Source organism: Pelophylax lessonae (assembly GCF_965119305.1).
Source record: "Pelophylax lessonae genome assembly, chromosome: 5".
Taxonomy (NCBI): Eukaryota; Metazoa; Chordata; class Amphibia; order Anura; family Ranidae; genus Pelophylax; species Pelophylax lessonae.
Window position 1 is genome coordinate 237,366,462 of NC_138772.1, and position 21,568 is coordinate 237,388,029.

General features: G+C 42.7%; 1 protein-coding gene across 1 annotated transcript in view; it reads right to left on the reverse strand.

Annotated features, from left to right (window-relative positions):
* Positions 1 to 21,568, reverse strand: part of ADCY2 (adenylate cyclase 2) — a gene marked incomplete at both ends in the record, with an annotated part of 1,451,075 nt that overhangs the window by 270,255 nt on the left and 1,159,252 nt on the right. The window contains 3 exons of the mRNA XM_082258935.1: positions 3,982 to 4,166; positions 6,011 to 6,130; positions 7,934 to 8,071. Coding sequence (XP_082115061.1) covers positions 3,982 to 4,166; positions 6,011 to 6,130; positions 7,934 to 8,071 — 443 coding nt within the window. The remainder of the gene's footprint in view (positions 1 to 3,981; positions 4,167 to 6,010; positions 6,131 to 7,933; positions 8,072 to 21,568) is intronic.

Genomic DNA, 21,568 nt, shown 5'->3' on the forward strand with positions numbered 1-21,568 from the left:
TTGTGTCTACTTGACTACACTCTTCGTCCTCTGGGTACATGCGGGATAGCGCATCAGGTTTGCCATTCTTGGAGCCCGGCCTGTAGGTGATATGGAAGATAAAACGAGAAAAGAACAGTGCCCACCTGGCTTGACGTGGTTTCAGTCTTTTAGCTGTTCGGAGGTACTCCAGATTTTTGTGATCGGTAAAGATCAGGATAGGGTGAGATGCTCCTTCTAACAGGTAGCGCCATTCTTCCAAGGCTACCTTGATGGCCAGTAGTTCCCGGTCTCCAACATCGTAGTTCCTTTCTGCTGGGCTGAGCTTCCTGGAAAAGAAGGCAACAGGGTGAAGAAGAGATTTCGTACCTGAACGCTGTGACAGGATCGCACCAACGGCATTTTCTGAAGCATCCACCTCAAGAACATAGGGTAATGCGGGATTTGGGTGTTGTAAGATAGGTGCAGTAGTAAATAGGACCTTTAACTGGTCAAACGCAGCTTGTGCTGCCAGTGTCCATTGGAAACGGGTACCTTGCCTTGTTAGCTGGGTGACCGGAAGGATAATAGCGGAGAAGTTCTTGATAAACTTGCGGTAGAAATTAGCGAATCCAATGAACCTCTGTGTGCTCTTCCTGTCTGTGGGAGTGGGCTATTCGAGGATCGATTTGACCTTTTGGGGGTCCATGGAGATCCCAGAAGTGGAAATGACGAGTCCCAAGAATTGGATTGATTCCTTTTCGAACTCGCATTTCTCGGCCTTCGCGTATAATCCATGGTCTTTTAGGCGGCCGAGAACCTTCTTGACATGTTCACGGTGTACTTGAATGGAATCTGAAAAGATAAGAATGTCATCAAGGTAGACAATCATAAATAGATCAAGAAAGTCTCTGAAAATGTTGTTTACAAAATGCTGAAAAGTGGCTGGAGCATTGCACAATCCAAAGGGCATGACAAGATACTCGAAGTGTCCGAATCTTGTGCGAAAGGCGGTCTTCCACTCGTCGCCCTCGCGGATCCGTACTAGATTGTATGCTCCTCGTAGGTCAAGTTTTGTGAATACCGTGGCTGCCCTGAAACGTTGGAATAGTTCAGGAACCAAGGGCAGAGGATATCTGTTTTTGACAGTAACCTTGTTCAACTCCCAATAATCAACACAGGGGCGTAGAGAATGATCCTTCTTTTCAACGAAGAAAATACCAGCCCCCGCGGGGGACGTAGAGGGCCGGATGAAGCCTTTTTTCAGGTTTTCATCAATGTAAAGGCATAATGCCTCGAGCTCCAGTTCAGAGAGGGGGAAGATACGCCCAAACGGTATCTCAGCACCTGGTAAAAGTTCAATTGGGCAGTCTTACGGCCGGTGAGGTGGTAGGATGTCTGCTTTCTGTTTATCAAAGACTTCCAAGAACTCATGGTAAGCTGCGGGCACAAGTTGGGATGCAGAGGGATCAGGTTGCAGGCCCAAAAGTGATGCAGGTTTCCCAGGACTGGGCTGGAAGCAGTTTTGTTGACAGTAGGTGGATGGAAATGCCACTTCTCCTGACTTCCAGTTTATCTGAGGATTGTGTGCTTGTAGCCATGGAATACCGAGAATGATAGGGAACAGAGGAGATGGAATAATGTCCAAACATAAGTATTCTCAGTGGCCTTTATTAGAGATAGCCAGTAATGGGCAGGTTTCTTGGGTTATAGGCCCAGACTTGAGATGGGATCCGTCAGCTAGATGGATAGATAGCTGATGGGTCTTTGCTTGCAGAGGGATTTGATGACGCTGAGCAAAGTCACTGTCCATGAAGCAGCTGCAAGCGCCGGAGTCAATAATGACTGGGACTTGGATGGTCTTTCCGAGAATCTGTAGCGAGAGAGGTAGGGTAATGTGAGTGGACAGATCCCTCCTATAACTGTTTGCAAGGTAAGAAGGGAAAGCAAACTGAGACTTACTAGGCCGCACCGGGCAGGTCTGAAGGTAATGTCCGGCCTCCCCACAATAGAGGCATAAGTTGTTCCGGCGTCTTCGCAATCTCTCCTCAGTGGTTAGTGGAGAGCGTAAAAGTCCGAGTTGCATGGGCTCCACACTGAAGGTTGTGGGGAAAGAGACAGGTGGACGAAAAGCCGGAGGTGACGGCACTTGAGGCAACATCCAGGTAGGTCTGGAACTTCCAGCTCTTTCCACTCTCCGTTCCCTGAGCCTGCGGTCAAGCTGGATAGTAAGACTAATAAGGTCATCAAGAGAATCAGGCGTACCCACTCTGGCAAGTTCATCCTTAAGGCCCTCTGATAGGCCGAGACGGAATTGATGCCGTAAGGCTGCATCATTCCAGCCTGTATCGGAAGCCCATCTGCGGAATTCGGCGACATAGTCCTCAGCAGGGCGGCGGCCTTGTTGTAACGTATGTAGGGTTGCTTCGGCTGTAACAGATCGCTGGGGGTCGTCATAAAGCTGCGCCATCGCTTCGAAGAATGATGAGATGGTGTTCAGGGCTATACTATTTTGTTCCAGCAGACGGTGGGCCCAGGATTGCGGCTCTCCGAGAAGTAGAGAGATCACGAACCCCACCTTGGTGGATTCAAGTGAGAAAGTCCGTGGCTGCAGAGCAAAGTATAGCTCACAAGAATTCCTGAAAGCCCGGAATTTGTGTCGGTCACCCGAAAATCATTCTGGAGCAGGTACCCGAGGTTCTGGTGGTGGCAAAACCACTGCAGGTGTAGATAGAGCCCGTTCGGGCACGGAGGACCCAGGTGCCGAGGTTGCCGGGATGGAAGCCACGGATTGGATGCGATCCTCTAATTGGAAGTAGCCCTCTTGCAAGGATTTGACTGCTTGGGTAAACGAAGCAAGTTGCTGGCATAATGTCTCTAGAGGTGAAGCCCCTCTCTCGGTCTCCGACATCTGGCTGAGTGGTACTATCACGTACCTGGTGGAGACCAAGCTGTAGAGGGGGCTTCTCTTGCACCTCCTGTACACCCCTGATAGAGATGACAGGCGGTGTAGGACACAGAGTGGCACGAGGGCCGGTATAGCAGGTGATGTCTTGGCAGAAGACTGATGGCTGTGGATCACCGGATGAACACCTGGAACTGGAACTCCAGGAGGAGCAGGAGGAGAAGGCAGGAGCGAAGTCGGAACACAAGCCAAGGAGTTGTCAACAGCCGGACAGCACGGGTACAGGAACGTGAGACAAAAGCGGAGTCAGGATACAGGCCGAAGTCGGTACACAGTCTGGCAGCAAGGTACAAAGGCATAAGGCAAGGCAGGGTCAAACACAGGCTGAGGTCACAGGTAGGCAGGCAGGAATCCAAGGAGAGTCAAAGGCAAGCCGGGTCAGTATAACGGGAAATCCACAAGCAGGTCAGGGCACAGGTACACAGAAACACAAGCTGAAAGACCACTCAGCAATGTGCTCCTGTCACCGCTTGGTATAAATAGGCCGTTTGGCGCCAATTGCGTGCGCACGTTGCGTACGCACGTTCGCGCATTGGCGCATGCGCATTCGCACATTCCTTCCCGTGTGCCTGGGCATGCGCACTGAGCGTCTCTTACAGCTGCACATGGGCTTTTTTTAACATTTTTTTGTATGCCAGTGTTCTAACCTCATTAAAGGCAGCAGAATAATTTAAATGTCTAAGAATTTCAGCATTCCTGTGTTCCTCAATGAACAACAAATAAATGAGCCATTATCAGGCACATGTTAGGCAAATTTAATGTAGAATCATTAATTACTGAACCCCACAGATACATTATCACACTGAATGTTAAATGTCTAAGAATTTCAACATTCCTGTTTTCCTCAATGAACAACAAATAAATGAGCCATTATCAGGCACGTGTTAGGCAAATTTAATGTAGAATCATTAATTACTGAACCCCACAGATACATTATCACACTGAATGTAATTTATACAGTGCATTATGTGCTTAATAGGAAAAGTATAGCAAAAAATCAGTTTTCCTTTTGAGTGCATTAACATCAGAAAAACAATAATATTTAAAATACTGCATACCTTTCTAGAGGTATTTTAGCATACAGGTATCTGTTGTAAGCTTCAAACAGGGATGCATGTGTGTGAAGAAGGATAACATTGTACACCACCAGTGCAATAAGCATGGTAATCACTTTCAGTTCATAATTTATCCGTAGAAAAGCAGAACAAGAAATGAATCCGAGTATACAACTGTATATAAAGTACTGTAAAAAAAAAACAAAAAAAAAAACAGAGAGCAAATGTTAGATGTTTGTTACATACAGTATATATATATAATATAATACATATAATACAGTATAATTGGTGTGCCCAAACCTTTTCAAATAACATTGTTGTTAACAGCAGTTTTAGTTTGTCTTTGTAATCTAAGAAGTGGAAGCATTAGAAAGCAAGGTTGGCTGTAATATATTTACTTCAATTACTGAATTTAGCAGTGGTAAAGGCCAAAGATGTGTGGAAGAGGTGCCTATCCTCATCAATGTGCGGAAAATGTGTTTTGCTGGAGGGCAAGGTACCTTCCCAATGTTGAGAGAATGTTGCCTGGTATGATTCAGGATGGAGGATGCATCTCCCTTTCCTGCCAGCATGGCTGCATATTCATAGGTGTCATTTGGGGGGGGGGGGCACTTTTTATTTGCATGGGTTTTACGATTATAATCCATACCAGACCCTTTACCTGACTGTTTGTATGGACTCCTTGAACCTTTTGGTGTATATGTACCCAATCGATTTCTTCAAACCCAGACAATAGGGAAAGTTCTTGATGCCTTTGGTACTAGAAAGAATGGGGCGAAGCCACCAGATTCTGTTCTTCTGGCGGCACCAGCACTATTGACTTGTTGCAGTATAATTCTTATAAATAGTCTTGCAATAATTCTTTCTTCTTAAGATCTGTTGATCCTGAATGAAAGGATTTGGTGGTCAAATTCTCTATTGTACTCCCACCTAACTGTCTTTGATGTTTGTCTCCTAAACCCTCCAAAAGGAGGCTATCCTAGCTCCCACTGCAGGACACTGGTTGGGCACACCTTAAAAATACTTGCCAGATGTCTATCAGCCTGCTCTGGATTTAAATCCATGTAAAAATAAACTTTGAGCCCCCTTCAATGCGAATTTTGTATTTTACTCTTACCATCATCTTTAAGAACCTTTAAAATAAAGTTCATTGGATTGAAGGAATGGGCCAGTCACTGATGCCAAATTATTCACAGAACAAGTACTAATTGAGCAGAAAAAAACCCTTAAATCTTGGAAGCTGAGCTTTCTTCTTGCTGAAAAAATATCTACATGAACAGTATCCCAACTGAACATGATGGTGATGAACTTGTAAATTGAAGGACAATTGCCCTTGCTTTAAATTCGGTGAACTCAAAGTCAGCTTTTACGGTAAGGGATCTCTTTATATAAACTACTGACAATGAGAGAACATTTTGTTTTGTTTAGAACAATATTTGATAGGACAGTGGCACAGAGATCATACTGTGCATTCTTCCTTGTTTATTAAGATGGGCCATTCAGAAAAACAGCATTGTAAAACCAAATCACACCTGCTCAAACCCAACTCATTCTTATCTACATTAACATTTTATTCATTATGTGATTAATTTCACATGACTTCCAACATGTATTGTGCTATTAGTCACATTACATTACTGTCTATTGGCTAAGTGTTCATTGGTTGTAAATAAAACATTATAACATTATAACAGATAGACCAATCAATACCAGCCTAAAACCAATAGTCAGCTGCTTCATTGCTTATTTGAGTTTGCATTCCATCACTGTACCCATTTAAGTATGTATTAATATTAGGGAGAAGGGAGGAAGGTTATTTTTAGTTAAAAGTTTAGTCAAGTGGTTTCTCCGCCATGGGACCCTCCTAGGCTAATTTTCACCATCTCTCTATAGCAGCCTTAAATACAAAACCTACAGCAGAGAATACTTATGATTAACACACTATTTTATGTTCTGAAAATTGCATATATGATGTAAAACCTTCTAATGTTATTTTGTTAATACATTCTGACCTGTAACGAGTTCTACTTACCGGTAGAAAGAAAAAGTTATTTTGTACAAGCCAAAGCTTTTCTTTTGTCCTTTCAGGTAAACTGATATTTGACACGTTGGGCATTACATTAATAGACATTAAAGTATCATCAAGGAAAAACTGCAATAAATAAAATATATATTATGGTAATTTTAAAACTGTTCATACCGTTTTTACTATAACATTATTGGGAAACCTATATACAAATATGTTGCTTACTGTACCAGTTATATTTAATTAACATGACATAGGTATGTGCCTGTGTAATTTGGGGAGTGAACTGCTTTGCCAAATAATTTATACCGTTATACAAGTTATAATAGTCAATGAGCTTATGTAATAACCTTAATCAATGCACTACATCCGGTATATGAAAACTAGTAATAATAAAATATTGTACTGTAAGTATTATTTATTGTAGTAATCATTGTTATCACTGAAATATTATACAGTGGGTACGGAAAGTATTCAGACCCCCTTAAATTTTTCACTCTTTGTTATATTGCAGCCATTTGCTAAAATCATTTAGGTTCATTCTTCTTCCTCATGAATGTACACATAGCACCCCATACTGACAGAAAAACACAGAATTGTTGACATTGTTGCAGATTTATTAAAAAAGAAAAACTGAAATATCACATGGTCCTAAGTATTCAGACCCTTTGCTGTGACACTCATATTTAACTCAGGTGCTTTCCATTTCTTCTGATCATCCTTGAGATGGTTCTACACCTTGATTTGAGTCCAGCTGTGTTTGATTATACTGATTGGACTTGATTAGGAAAGCCACACACCTGCCTATATAAGACCTTCCAGATCACAATGCATGTCAGAGCAAATGAGAATCATGAGGTCAAAGGAACTGCCTGAAGAGCTCAGAGACAGAATTGTGGCAAGGCACAGATCTGGCCAAGGTTACAAAAAGATTTCTGCTGCACTTAAGGTTCCTAAGAGCACAGTGGCCTCCATAATCCTCAAATGGAAGACGTTTGGGTTGAACTGGATGGACGGATGTCTTTTTTCAACCTCACTAACTATGTAACTATATATCATTTTCCTGCCTATGAGCTATTCCCTTTACTTTCCTTCCCAAATACAGTATATCTGAAAAACTTCTTCTCTGCCTCCCACATTGACCTCTACGACAAAAGGTTTCTACTACGGTTCAATCCTCACCAGCCATGACCTCTTTGACCCTCCCCCCAGTCACCATACTTTACACTGCCTCCTTTATCACCTATCGATAACCACTTTCCAATCTGCTTCCCTGTTCTTAGCCACAGTCATCCTACTCTTCACCCTTTTCCCCCAGTCATGGATCCTGCCTATTATCTCAGTGGTCCAGGATCAGCTTTCATATAGCATTTCCACTCCATCAAGTCAGCTCCAGCATGATCTTTAGTCCTTAATCAGGTACCTATCCAGCTATCCTACTTTTTTCCAGACCATGTTCAGATTGCTCACCGGCTCCTCCCAAATGTTCAGTGGCCACCTGCCTCAGCTTCCCCTTCTCCACCTGCCATTTCCTTATCTGCATTTCTCCACTTCCTTTTGGTCTTCAATCAGCTGCTAATTTGGCTCTTCTTATTTCCCCTCCTGCTCAACTACTTTTCCTATGGTAAGCTGCTCTTCTATCTGTTAAAAGCTCTCACTCTGCCTCCTGAAGAAATGCTTTTTCTTCTTCTGCTTTTCCCTGGACTGTGCACATCAGCTACAAACAAGAAGGCAATTTTGTTTCCAATAGTGTTTATTGAATTTTCAACAAGAAGGCAATTTTGAACAAATACTGTCTGTTTGGATAGTAATGCGTTCCATTGTATCATAAATGATTCAAAGGCCCAAGATCTGTTCATCCTAAATTAACCTGTTCAGTCACAGATTTGGCAATATATTACAAAGGTCAATCTAGCTGATCAAACTTACCATATTTAGAATTGCCATACTTAAGATGATTGTTGTAGAAGTCATAATCAGGAAAATTCGAAGCCACGGTCTACTGAGAATTAATCCAGACGATTTAAGTAACCATAGAAATAATGCATATGTTTTTTTACTACACTGCTGTAAAATACAAATATAGACACGTAATTTGTAAGGAGGTTTAATATTAATGATGTGTTTGAGAAAAACTACAAAAATGATTTTGAAAACAATTACTTAACTGACCAAAATGATGTAAACCAATCAAATGTTTTCCATTAAAACTAATATAAAGTACATGACCAAGAAAGAAAATAGCAATGTTAAACAATGAATATCAGCAAAGTTCTGGAGCTGCATACCATTTCCTAAGGGTAAAATCAACTTTTTTATTTTTTTATCCAAAGACATTATTAAAGACCAGTACAACATAGCCAAGCAGTGCATTTCGGTTATTGTACAAAATCAGTCAAAACTAGTACATCCCTGTTCCACAAAATATATACCAGTAAAACTATAGCTATTACATTTAGAATTTTAACCTGAATAAAGACTTTGAAGAATTTCTGAACAGCGTGAGCAATGTACAAATTTGAGTAGTTTCATGTTCCCTTGTCACATTAAATAACTGCAATAATCGAGGTAGTAAGCGTATTCCTTGTATATATCCATGGGGAGGCCATCCTCCCCAGGTGCTTTATAGTTAGTAAATGTAGCGACTGCCATTTTTCAATTCTTCATTGGTAAGAAGGGAGTCCAGCTCCCTTTTCTCTACCGAGGTGAGTGTGGGAAATGAATGCCACTGAAATATCTCTCCAATTCTGAGGGGAAATAGCTAGAAGTAGGGAAGTATAGCTCATGTAGAACCAGGTCTAAAGATTGCACTAGGCAGCCAGACTAGGTTTGAATCACTCCTATGGCAGAAGAGCATTGGTAGCACAGGTGGAGTTAGCAATTTTAGCCAGAAGGGGGCCTCTGCACTCCCACTCCTCAAAGATCCTTTTCTTCTCCGCCAAAGAGGAAAGCAAGTGCTCATAAGCAGATTAGGCAGATTGCCAAGTCTCCCTAGCAGAGTCAGTAGGATCCTGTATAAATTTCTGTTCCAATGCCTTCACCTAAGACTCCAACTCCTCTCTCAACCCAGATGAGGCCCTTTTGATTTTAGTGATTTCAGCAATGAAGATGCCCCTCAGAAATGCCTTAAATGTGTGAGAGGGGAGTCATTGGGGTCCTGCAGCACAAAGAACTCATGCATACTCCCTTCCGTCTAGAGATGTGAAGGCCCGGAAAAAAAAACGGAAAAATTCAAAAAAATATATATTTTTTTCAGTTTTTTTCGTGAAGGCTTTTTTGTTTTATTCCAACAAATTGGAAAAATTGAAAAAAGAAAAAAGAAAAAAAAATTGTGGAATATTTTATTTTAACATGACGAATAATATATTTTAAGACAGGGTTTTCAAATATTTTCCAAATCATTACTAAAAAAAATTTATGATATCAGATTATTCTAATTTCTGTGCACTGAGTGAGGACAAGCAAGTCCTAGGTAACAAACTGATCCCTCCAATGCAAGAACAGTATGCATTTATTTCTTTAGGACAGGGTTCTTCAAACTATGGTCCTCCAGTGGTTCAGGAACTACAATTCCCATCATGCTTAGTCATGTCTGTGAATGCCAGAGTTTTACAATGCCTCATGGGACCTGTAGTTCTGCAACAGCTGGAGGGCCGTAGTTTGGAGATCCCTGCTTTAGGAGGTGCTGTGCTACTATTGTAACAAGAAAAAGGTTTCAGTTTTGCTTTTGTATGTTAGTGGGTGTGTTTGGTTTGTTCTGTCCTCTTCACTAGGCCTCAAAAACATTGGAAGAAAATACAGAGCAGCAAAAAGGACCTGAAAGTGTATACTTAATTAAAAAAGGTAAGAGTTTGCATTTATCTGATTCTGAATCCAGAAAACTGAATCATTTAGCTACATTAGTTTATCTTTATAAACTTTTGTGTAAATAATAATTTAATTACCAGTAATCTGGTTCTTCCCCCAGTGACCCCCACACACAACCATAGATTAGTGTCTTCTTGCAAAGTAGTCATTTTTTCTTGTTTTTATTTCCTACTCCCTTCAGAAAAATGGTGAGACCAACATATAGCATATGGAGGCATTTTTACATTACAAGTTCTTCTGAAAAGAAAAATGTCATTTGCAAATATTGTCAGATGAAATATGCATTTCCAAATGTTACCAGGATGACAAAGCACAGTCTTGTATTTAACAAGTGTCCTGTAGATATTAAAAAATCCTTCATGGTAATAAATATTATAAAAAAGTATTGTCCATAGTCATATTTTATGTTCCTAAAGTAACAGAATGACTTTCAATCTTAAAAAGACAAAAAAAGTGCTAATGTAGCATTTTTTTCAATTTTTCCGAAAATATTTTTTTTCTCCAAAAAAAAAAACAGAAAAAAAAATTGGGTTTTTTACATCTCTACTTCTGTCCCTGCGTGGGAAGGAAAAAAATTTCAGTCAGAAGGCATTACATTTCCAAGTTGCCTTGGATAGCTTGGTGCTTGGATGGTGGAGAGACTCTAGGCTTGTAGAGAACCTTGGAGACAGATGGGAGCATGCCCGAGCTACCCACACCCAAATCAATCCTGGACAGCAATATCACGTCCCCCAGCTGAACAAAACATCAAACTTGTAGAGTAGGAGAAGGCCCAATAAGATTCACAAGCCCCTTAACTTGCTGACTGTGATAAAGAAGGCAAATCTAAGATCAGTCCCCTTCCTCATCCTCACGATGTCTGAGGGCTTGCTCGTTGCGGTCCAGCCACACGGATGCCTCCTTTGCCGACTCGAAGAAATGCGCATATTCCCTGGCCATGACAAGTAGCTTTTCGGGATACAGCAGCGCATTGAAAAGTAAAAAATTCCGTAGATGCCTCTTAATATCTTAAATTTGGCCCAGCCTCTCTGTACCTTATCTGAGAAAAACACTCTGTGTCCATTATATTGAATATTAGCACGTGCTTGACGCAGCACTGCTTACCTGTCTCTATAATGTAAGAGGCGGGCCAATATCAGCCTAGGTGGGTTGCCAAAAGGAAGGATGGAGTGCAGATGGATGAATGGAGTACAGTGGGCCCTCTCCACAGTTAAAAATGGCGAGCAAGCATCCCTACCAAAGAGCCCTATGAGCCAGTTTTCCACAAAGGCTGTTTGATCTCTTTCCTTTGGGTAAAATCAACTTTATCGTTAAGCACCGGCACGGACACTTCACCCAGGATTCTCCCTCTAAAATCAGTCAACCCTGATTTTATTTTTTTTTTTTAAGCCCCTCTTTCTTTTTTATTGAAATTGCTACATTTTTTAAAAATTATTTATTAAACATAAAAGATATACAAGTGCGTATAAACAAAGCATATGCTCATCAAGAATAAGCGCGTGATAAAATACAATAACCAATTTGAAACATCATAGTAACGCAATACATATAACAAGTGCATTCTCATCATAAATAGAATACCGAACATATAGGTATGAGCCATAACCGAGTTAGTAGGACATATGACAGCTTCGAGTCAACAGAGACAGCAGCTCAAGTATAAGAGTAAGAGGTGTGCAGTGGGAAACTAAACCACTGTGATAATACGCGTTGTGGGAGATTAGCTTGGTGGTAGGGTGGATGACCCCTTGGGGGGGTTCGTTACACAGGGAGATAGCCGAGAAGTGTTTGAAAACTAGGTGTAAGGTTTTATTCTTGCAAGATCTCTTCACACAAGTGCAAGCTCCAAAAACAGCACAATTCAAAATAAACATAAATAAAATAAATCCTTGCCACTGTGGGCGGCTACCTTCTCACATACCGAAACCTATCTACGGAGTCTGTCTCCAACCTACTGGTGGAGCAAACTTTGCTGATCCTACAGCAGACACTCAATAGTCCATTTATTTTCTTTCCACATAGAAATAGTTCAAGACCTCACCTTGAGTAGTCTTCAGTCTTAATTAATTTCCCCTTCACACAGGAAATGTCCATTGGTTTCTTTTCACCTAGAAACGATCCAAGACCTCACTTCGAGTAGTCTTCACACTTGTTACCCTCCTCAGCCACATTGCTTCAGGAGGTCTTCCCCATGCTCACACAGCTTTCAGGGGGCACACATCTGACTGTCCTCCTCTCCCCATGCCCACACAGTGGCAGGAGGCAGCAATCCTTAGACTTCCTTTGGACAAATTATAGAGGCCTTCATTTCCTCATTCTGAACAGCTGAATGGTTTTCAACTTCCTGCTGGCTATCTCTGCAGCCAACACCCTATAGTAATTGGTGAATTTTCTAAACCAGGTGGAAATGTATCTCCTGTCTGTGACTACATCCACAGATTTACCTGACTTCCTGTCACAGCGTATATGAGGATGTAGAAATGTATTTTGCATGTAAGGGGAAGAGGAGGGACAAGGAGGGTCAGGAGAAAGGGGGGAAGATGACACAGACATAAGTACAGACAGTAGCGGAAATTGCTACATTTTAAGTTGTTCTTCTTTTTATGGTAATCTAATTAAATCCTGTTCTACTAATTTATACAACATATTTAATGTTTTACCCTGTTCCTGTATAGGATAAAATCTGACTGTCAATTAACTTTAATTCCACTTGACGAGAAGATTGTATTTTATCAGGATGATTTTCTTCTTTGTAACAAAGATACCAAATCCATAGCACGCACCTCAGAAAACATGCTTAGTACAGAATTCACATTACTAAATGGTGGGCCGCAGTTCGGATGCGGTCCGGACCGAATCACTGTTCCACCCGGACAGGCTGCGGTCCCTTCATTAGCAGCATGCTCAGCCGCCCTCACTGCTGTCATCCTCATCAAGCTGAAATCGAAGGCAGGACAGCTCCATCTATACTGAGGGAGGCATATCAGTCTAGAGCGGACATCAGAGACAGGCCAGCTCCAGATGGATGGTGGGAGGATGACATTGGAGGCAGTACAGTTTTGGACGGAGAGCGGTAGCTGGCAAGCTAACTTTCCAAGTTAACTAGCAGGTGATTGGTTGCTAGCAACCAATCACAAGTGGATTACCAGGAAAAGTTGTGCAGTTCCCGTCCTCCTTCCGGAGTTGTCCTGCCACCGATATCAGCCTCCCACTGTCCATACGGAGCTGTCCTGCCGCTGATGCCAGCCTTCTGCCTCTTGCCATCCATACGACGCTGTCCTGCCTCTGATGTCAGCTCTAGATATATGTACCTCCCGCCTTCACTAAAGAGAGTTGTCACTGCCGTGAAGGATGTGAGGGAAGCTGAGGATGATGTGAAGGGGGCCAAGGACAGGAATCTGGAGGAGCTAAGGACAGGAATGTAAAGGGGGGAGGGGGCTAGGACAGGAATGTAGGGGCGGGGGGTGGGGGGGGGAGGGTGAGGACAGGAATGTAAAGGGGTGGGGGGGAGGAGAACAGGAATGTGAAGGGCGCTGTGGACAGGAATGTAAAGGGGTGGGGGATGGGGTCAGGAATGTAAGGGATGAGGACAGGAATGTAAAGAGGTGAGGGGGTAAGGACAGGAATGTAAAGGGGGTAGAGGACAGGAATGCGAAGGGGGGCTGAAGACAGGAATAGAAAGGGGGGGATGAGAACAGAAATGTGAAAGGGGGAGTGAGAACTGGAATGTGAAGGTGAGGGGTGATATAAAGGGGGGGCTGAGGACAGGAATATAAAGGGGTGGAGCTGGGGACAGGAACTTGAAGGAGGAGGGGTGTGATACAAAGAGGGGGAGTGACGACAGGGATGTGAGGAGGGTGATTTGAAGGGGGACTAAGGAAAGTAATGTGAAGGAGGAGGGGGCTGATATAAAGGGGGCAGAGAACAGGAATGTGAAGGGGAGATGATATTAATAGGAAGAGTGATGTGAAAGGGGGTTGAAGACATTACTGTAAAGGGGGGAATGTGATCTTGATGTTAAGGGGGGGGAATGTGATGTAAAGTGGGGATCCTGATGTAAAGGGGACAGAACTGTGATGTGAAGGGGGGCTGTGATGTAGAGGGGGGGTTGTGATGTGCAGGGGGTGCTGAGAACACTGTTGCAAAGATGGGAATGGGATGTGAAGGTCCAGAGGCTAGGTTTATATCATTGGTACCTGTAGTCTGCATGTAGGCAGCCTATTAATTTCAATGGGCAGTCTTACATGCAGAAACTCATATAAAGAAGTCAGTGACCCTTTTCTTAAAATTGCGCTGCACCGAGCTGGTTTGGCGCTCAGAAAAACTTTCAGCATTTTGCCGATGCATCAAAGTGCCATTAAGAATCTAACAAGCAATTAGGACCTCTGCTGGAAGAAAAGTTTAGTGACTGGACCTCCGTAAATTTTATTTCAATACCTCTGGTGTAGAGCATTATTTTTTGTCTCCTTCTCCTTGATTTTAAGGGTCTGGGACTTGGGGAAGCATTGATATAATAAGGATTGAAGATGGCAAAAAAAAATTATTTTGCACAAAAAAATGTTTTTGTATTTTGCACAGTATGTTTTGCTTTTGTGCACTATTATGTGTATATATTATATATATATTGTGACAGGAAGTCAGGTAAATCTGTGGATGTAGTCACAGACAGGAGATACATTTCCACCTGGTTTAGAAAGTTCACCAATTACTATAGGGTTTCGGCTGAAAAGGTAGCCAGGACGGCTTAAGGAAGTTGAAAGGCCTTCAGCTGTTCGGAATGAGGAAGTTAAGGCCTCTATAATTTGTCCAAAGGAAGTCTAAGGATTGCTGCCTCCTGACGCTGTGTGAGCTGGGGAGAGGAGGACAGTCAGATGTGTGCCTCCCGACGCCGTGTGGGCATGGGAGAAGGATTGCTGCCTCCTGACGCTGTGTGAAGCTGGGGAGAGGAGGACAGTCAGATGTGTACCTCCCGACGCTGGGTGAGCATGGGAGAAGACCTCCTGAAGCGATGTGCGCTGAGGAGGGTAACAAGTATGAAGACTACTCAAGGTGAAGTCTGGACTATTTCTATGTGAAAAGAAATAAATGAACTGTTTGCTATGTGAAGAGACAAGCAAAGGAATGTGTTCTATGTGAAGAGTAAAGGGACATGTTCAATGGACATTTGTTGTGTGAAGAGAAAAACATGGACTATTGAGTGTCTGCTGTAGGATCAGCAAAGTTTGCCCAACAGTAGGTTGGAGACAGACTTCCGTAGGTAGGTTCCTGTATGTGAGAAGGTAGCCACCCACAGTGGCAAGGATTTATTTTGTGTTTTATTTTATTTTGGATGTTTTTGACGCTTGCACCTGTGTGAAGAAAATTGCATGAATAAACCAAACTGTTGTTTGCAACCACTTCTCGGCTATCTCCCTGTGTAACGAACCCCCCAAAGGGGTCATCCACGCCCGCCACCGAGCTAATCAATCTCACATATGGTGGAGGTATGCATTGGGCAGAAGCAGAGATCCCTGCAAAGAAGTGCATATGTTCTATGAACTTGGTCTGGTGCATGAGATTGCACAATCTGTGTGTGCAGGAAAGGAGATCCTGCAAGAGAGAGAAAAGCTACTGGCTTTAAAGAGACAGTGGTCTCAAAATTTTTTGCTGGACTGTGAAAAATTTATTGTGGAGTTATTGAAGATGGGGCGATCAAAGCGCCTGAAAGATGCAAAGATAGTTGAAATGAGAGACCGGATTCTATGGATGGAGGGGATTCTACCGTCTGAACAAGCCCCATCCATGCCTGAACAGAATCTGCTAAAGAGAAAGGTTGTTGTCCCTAGCAACACTGGGGAAAATGTGGATTTTCAGCGGAGCTTTGCAGCTCAACAAAAGGCTCACCAAGAGAGCTTGGCAGGCTGGAAACAGAGACGCCAGCAGCCAATGGAGGTAATCGGTTTGGAGGAAACCGAGTATGTGTGCAGGGCTGAACTGGATGCCTTGCAACGGAAAATGGAGAGACTATAATGGAGAAAGATACCATCCTCATGGAAAAGGAAACTGAAATTCAGACTTTGCAGAAGCAAAGTATGTGTGATATGTTGGAGTTGCGTAATCAGCTGGAAAAAAGTCTTCAGTGTTTGGAAGCTACAAAAATAGACCTGCAGGGAGTGCAGGAACAGAATGCCGCTCTGAAAACGACATTGTCTCTCAGCGACAAGGAGAAAAATGAGAGAGAGGCTAAATTACTGAGTACTGTGTATGAGCTCACCACTTTGAGCAATGTGGTAGATGAATTGCGTACGGACTGTGAAAGTTGGAAAGATGAAGTCCAACGTGTCCAGCAGCAGCTAAGGGAGAGAGAAGCCTGTGTGGCAGAATTAGTCTCATTCCCAGAAACTAGCCAATGAGGTGAAGGCTCTTATGCAGGGAAAAGGAGATTCTGAACACAAGAGAAAAAAAGTAGAGGCACAGCTGCAGGAATCGCAAGTCAATGTGTCAGAAGGTGACCAATTGTGTGCTAAGCTGTCACAGAAGGCAAACCAACTGCAGGTTGAGTTGGACAAAGTCACAAATCAGCTTTCTATAGCAGATAGCAAATCTAGAGAAATTGCCAAAGATTTCTCTATCTTGGAATCGCAGCTGCAAGACACTCAGGAACTCTTGCAGGAAGAGAGGTGTCAAAGGCTGTGTTGTAGCACAAAGCTCAAACAAACGGAAGATGAGAAAAATGGTGTCCTGGAACAATTAAAAGAGGAGGAGGAAGCAAAGAAAAACTTATCAGAGCAAGTCGCAACACTGCAAGCTCAGATAGGAGATATGAAAAAACGCATGAAAGAAAGCGTTGGTTCATTAGAGAGTGTTGAAAATGTGAAAAAGAAGTTGGATCAGATGCTTGGTGAGGAGAAGACTGTGTCTGCAAAATATGCAGAAGAACGTGTAGAAGCGGAGGCGCGTGATAAAGAGAGGAAAGCCCTGTTCTTGGCTCGCTCCTTGGAGGAAGCTCTAGAGTGTAAGGTTGAACTAGAAAGAGTTAACAAACAGCTGTGTACAGAAATGGAAGATTTGGTCAGCTCCAAGGATGATGTTGTGAAAAGCGTTCAGGAGCTAGAAAAGTCTAAGCGAGCCTTAGAACAGCAAGTAGAAGAGATGAAGATTCAGTTGGAAGAATTCGAAGAGGAATTACAGGCAACAGAGGATCTGTCCCAAAGAGGGGATAGTGTGCCTGATGCAGTTTATAAAAGGATCAGTGTTTTGGGGTCTGTACTGAGTGAGCATCAGAAATTTGATGACATGTTGCTTAAACACCACCTAGTGGAGAAAACTAAGGCTGTTGGTGAAAACGTGAAGCAAATGAATAAGTGCCTTTCAGGGAATATTTCCAAAATGGAACTGGTGAAAGACAGGTGGCAGAAGTTTGATCGTGATCTTGAGATACATTCCATGTGGAGTTCAGATAAAGAAAAGGAGCTACAAGGGAAAAGTAATGCAATAGCAGAGAGTGCATTGAAGAAACCTGTAAGACTGTGTTGTTGCTTTTGACCCATATGTTGGTGGAAGGAAAGTTGATGATGTCGCTGGAAAAATGAACAGGGGTCACTTTGACGAAATGTGTGACAGCCTGTTGTCGCAAATGGAAGGCCTTCTGCACAGCATCTTAGAGCAAGCTAAGCTCAAGAATGTTGAAGACATTAAGACTAGCACAATTGAGTTGCCAATGGATCACGGTCCTCCTTGGTGGATAGGACAGATGGTTATGCAGGACAAACCTGAGAAGGAGCAAAATGATGCCAAAAATGCAGTTGAAGAATGTGTACATGAGATGAGGGACAAGTTGTCTGACATTTATGAGAAATCTGTCAATGAAGATGACAGAAACAGTTTCATCCTGAAGCTTGAAGATACAGAGAATTGGCTATATGAAGATGGAGAGGATCAGCCAAAACAAGTGTGTATAGACAAGCTAACGGACTTAAAGAGCCACCCCTACAAGCATTTCAACAAAGGTTAGCAGTTGTTAATGAACTGGGGAGGGAAGATGCTAGGAGGCTTATCAGTGAAAGTCAAGAGCAGTGCCTGATGCATGCGTGCCTGGGAATCTGTGTCCCAACCCTAGGGTTGAAACAAGAGGGGGGGGGGGGGGAGGGGCAGGAAGTCAGGTAAATCTGTGGATGTATTTACAGACAGGAGATACATTTCCATCTGGTTTAGAAAGTTCACCAATTACTATAGGGTGTCGGCTGAAAAGGTAGCCAGGACGGCTTAAGGAAGTTGAAAGGCCTTCAGCTGTTCGGAATGAGGAAGTTAAGGCCTCTATAATTTGTCCAAAGGAAGTCTAAGGATTGCTGCCTCCTGACGCTGTGTGAGCTGGGGAGAGGAGGACAGTCAGATGTGTGCCTCCCGACGCCGTGTGGGCATGGGAGAAGGATTGCTGCCTCCTGACGCTGTGTGAAGCTGGGGAGAGGAGGACAGTCAGATGTGTACCTCCCGACGCTGGGTGAGCATGGGAGAAGACCTCCTGACCTCCTGAAGCGATGTGCGCTGAGGAGGGTAACAAGTATGAAGACTACTCAAGGTGAGGTCTGGACTATTTCTATGTGAAAAGAAATAAATGAACTGTTTGCTATGTGAAGAGACAAGCAAAGGAATGTGTTCTATGTGAAGAGTAAAGGGACATGTTCAATGGACATTTGTTGTGTGAAGAGAAAAGCATGGACTATTGAGTGTCTGCTGTAGGATCAGCAAAGTTTGCCCAACAGTAGGTTGGAGACAGACTTCCGTAGGTAGGTTCCTGTATGTTAGAAGGTAGCCGCCCACAGTGGCAAGGATTTATTTTGTGTTTTATTTTATTTTGGATGTTTTTGACGCTTGCACTTGTGTGAAGAAAATTGCATGAATAAACCAAACTGAGCTAATCTCCCACAATATATATATATATATATATATATATATATATATATATATATATATATATATATATATATATATATATATATATGTGTAGCACCCTCCTACGTAGGCATTAGGTAAAAGCATAGTTTGCTCTGCCTGCTTATCAGGGGAGCCTGATTGTTAGTTTTGCCTGTTACATGTGTCCATGTGTGATTTATATAAACGTCACTAGCCTGTGAGGCTCTGGGGAGCGAGCACGATGTCCGCCGGTCACTCGGCGATCGTCGCTGCAGAGGGAGAAAGGCAGGCGGCTAGTGTAAACAAGCCGCCTGTCATTCTCCCCTGTGTAGAAACAGTGATCATACGGTTCTACTATGTAGGACCGTTGATCATTGTTCCTACAGCTCAAGCCACGGCCAATCACAGTTAGAATCACGCCCCTAGGGACACACACCACCCCTCCCTCTCAAAAAAAGTTAACCCCTTCACTGCCAGTGTAATTTTACAGTAACAGTGCATATGTATAGCACTGATTACTGTAGAAATGTCACTGGTAACCCCAAAAGTGTCAAAAATGTCAGTCAAGGGTCCGATCTGTCCGCCGCAATGTCGCAGTCTCACAAAAAAAATCGCAGATCGCCGCCATTATGCGTTAAAAAAAAAAACAACAAAAATGACAAAAATCTTTCCCTTTGTTAGTAAACGTGATAACTTTTGCGCAATCCAATCAAAATACGCTTTTTGCAATTCTTTTTACCAAACATATGTAGCATAAAACAAATTGGCCGAAAATGTTAAAAAATTTTGATTTTTAAATTTTTTTGGGGGGGAATTTCATATAAAAAAATGTGAAAAATATTGTTATTTTTGCAAAATTTATGCTCTTTTTTTGTTTATAGCGCATGATCAAAAATTCGCACAGGTGATCAAATACCACCAAAAGATAGCTCTGTTTGTGGGAAAAAAAGGACGTCAAATTTGTTTAGGTACAGCGTCGCACGACCGCCCAATTGTCCGTTAAAGTCACGCAGTGCCGAATAGCAAAATAGGCCCTGGTCAGGAAGGGGGTAAAATCTTCCGGGGCTTAAGTGGTTAATAGTGACAGTGCACAATATAAATCAATTGTTTTTTGAAAATCAATCAGCGCTGTATCGTCTGTATCAATTTTACAATATAAGTGCCATAAGGCATCAGGGAAACTCAAAGGTCAGCTGGAAAAAGGGTCTATTATCTGATAAGACAAAAATTAGATTTTTTTTTTGGAAGCTACATACAGTACAGTACAAAAATAGGCGCAGGGCTAGCATGACTGGGCCAGCAGTGTAATTGGCCTAGTAGGGATTAATAAAGAAAGGCACTTTGTGGGGTTTCTCTCCTATTGGCTACTGTTAGTTGTGGGGAGGGGCCGTAGAGGGGGGAGTTAGCCGTCCTGCAGTTTCCCGGGCATCAGTTCAGCGTGGGTGGAGGAGCGTTACCTCCCGCCCACCCCTACATTGGAATTTCTGTGTAATGTGATTGTTTTCAGATTTGACGGTTGGGGTCTTTGGAGGTGTTTCTGGTAAAACCTGCTGTGCTTATCAGCTGAGGGACCCATCTAAGGTATAGAGTCACCTGGGGAATGCCAGTTAATAGATGGGTTAACTGGTAGTTTAAATTGGGAGGTATCTTCTCTGTGTTGAGGTCATCCCGAGCCGGTGGTGAGGCTGGGGACAGTTAAGAGTTACACAGATACAAAATGGTACTTGATATTTGGGGCCTCGAAAGATCGGCAACCTTATGTTATCTTTTATTATATTATTTTGGTTCCTGTTCTAAGGAATGTGTTATATAAATATTTTTGTTACTGGTTAATAAATAGCCACTTTAGCCAATTTTACTCCAATAACTGTGTCTGCGTATTTATTGCAGGAGGTTTAGGTAAGGGGTTGGGATTTTTGGGATAACGGTTATGGAAAGTGTGATAATAACATCTTGGGTGCCTTAGTCATGCACATTATAAAAATGTACCATCCCCAACATAAAGCATGGTTGTGGCAGCATCTTGCTGTGAGGATGCTTTTCTGAAGCAGGCTCTAGAAAACTGTGGGAGTAGACGATAAAATGAATGCAGGTAAAATTAGAATGAATGCAGTTAAAATACAGTATGTTGAATGCAGTAGGATGATGTTAACCACTTCCAGCAAACAACTGCAGGCATCAACCCAGTACCATTTTTTAGAGCCAGCAGTCGGCTTTCTAATGATAATAGCAATTGATTCGGCTCAGCAGCCGCTCGGCCATTATCACAGGTAGCAGAAGGGGACTCCCCCCCCCCACCCTGTCCCTTTCCGGTGCTCTGCCCATGGTCTCCCGTCTCAACAGGAGACACAAGCAACCAGCTGGCATGTCCGCCAGCTGGTTAGAGTCTTTTAGCTCCCAGCTCCCAGACCCCTCCATAAAGAGTACCTGTCACTGCCTATTACTGTTACAATGTATGTTTACATTCCTTGTGACAGCAATAAAAGTGATCAGATTCTCTATTTTTAAAAGGAACAGTGATAGAAATAAAAAATAAAATAAATAGGACATTTTTTTTAAAGTGTCCCCGTCCCCGTGAGCTTGCACACCAAAGAAAACGCCCCTAAATGTAAACGGTGTTCAAATCACACATGTGAGGTATCGCGGCAATCGCCAGAGCGAGAGCAATAATTCTAGCAAAAGACCTCTTCTGTAACTCTAAACTGGTAACTGTTAAAAAATTTTAAATCTTTGCCTATGGAGATTTTTTAAGTACCATAGTTTGTCGCCATTCTACGAGTGTGTTCAATTTTAAACTGTAACATG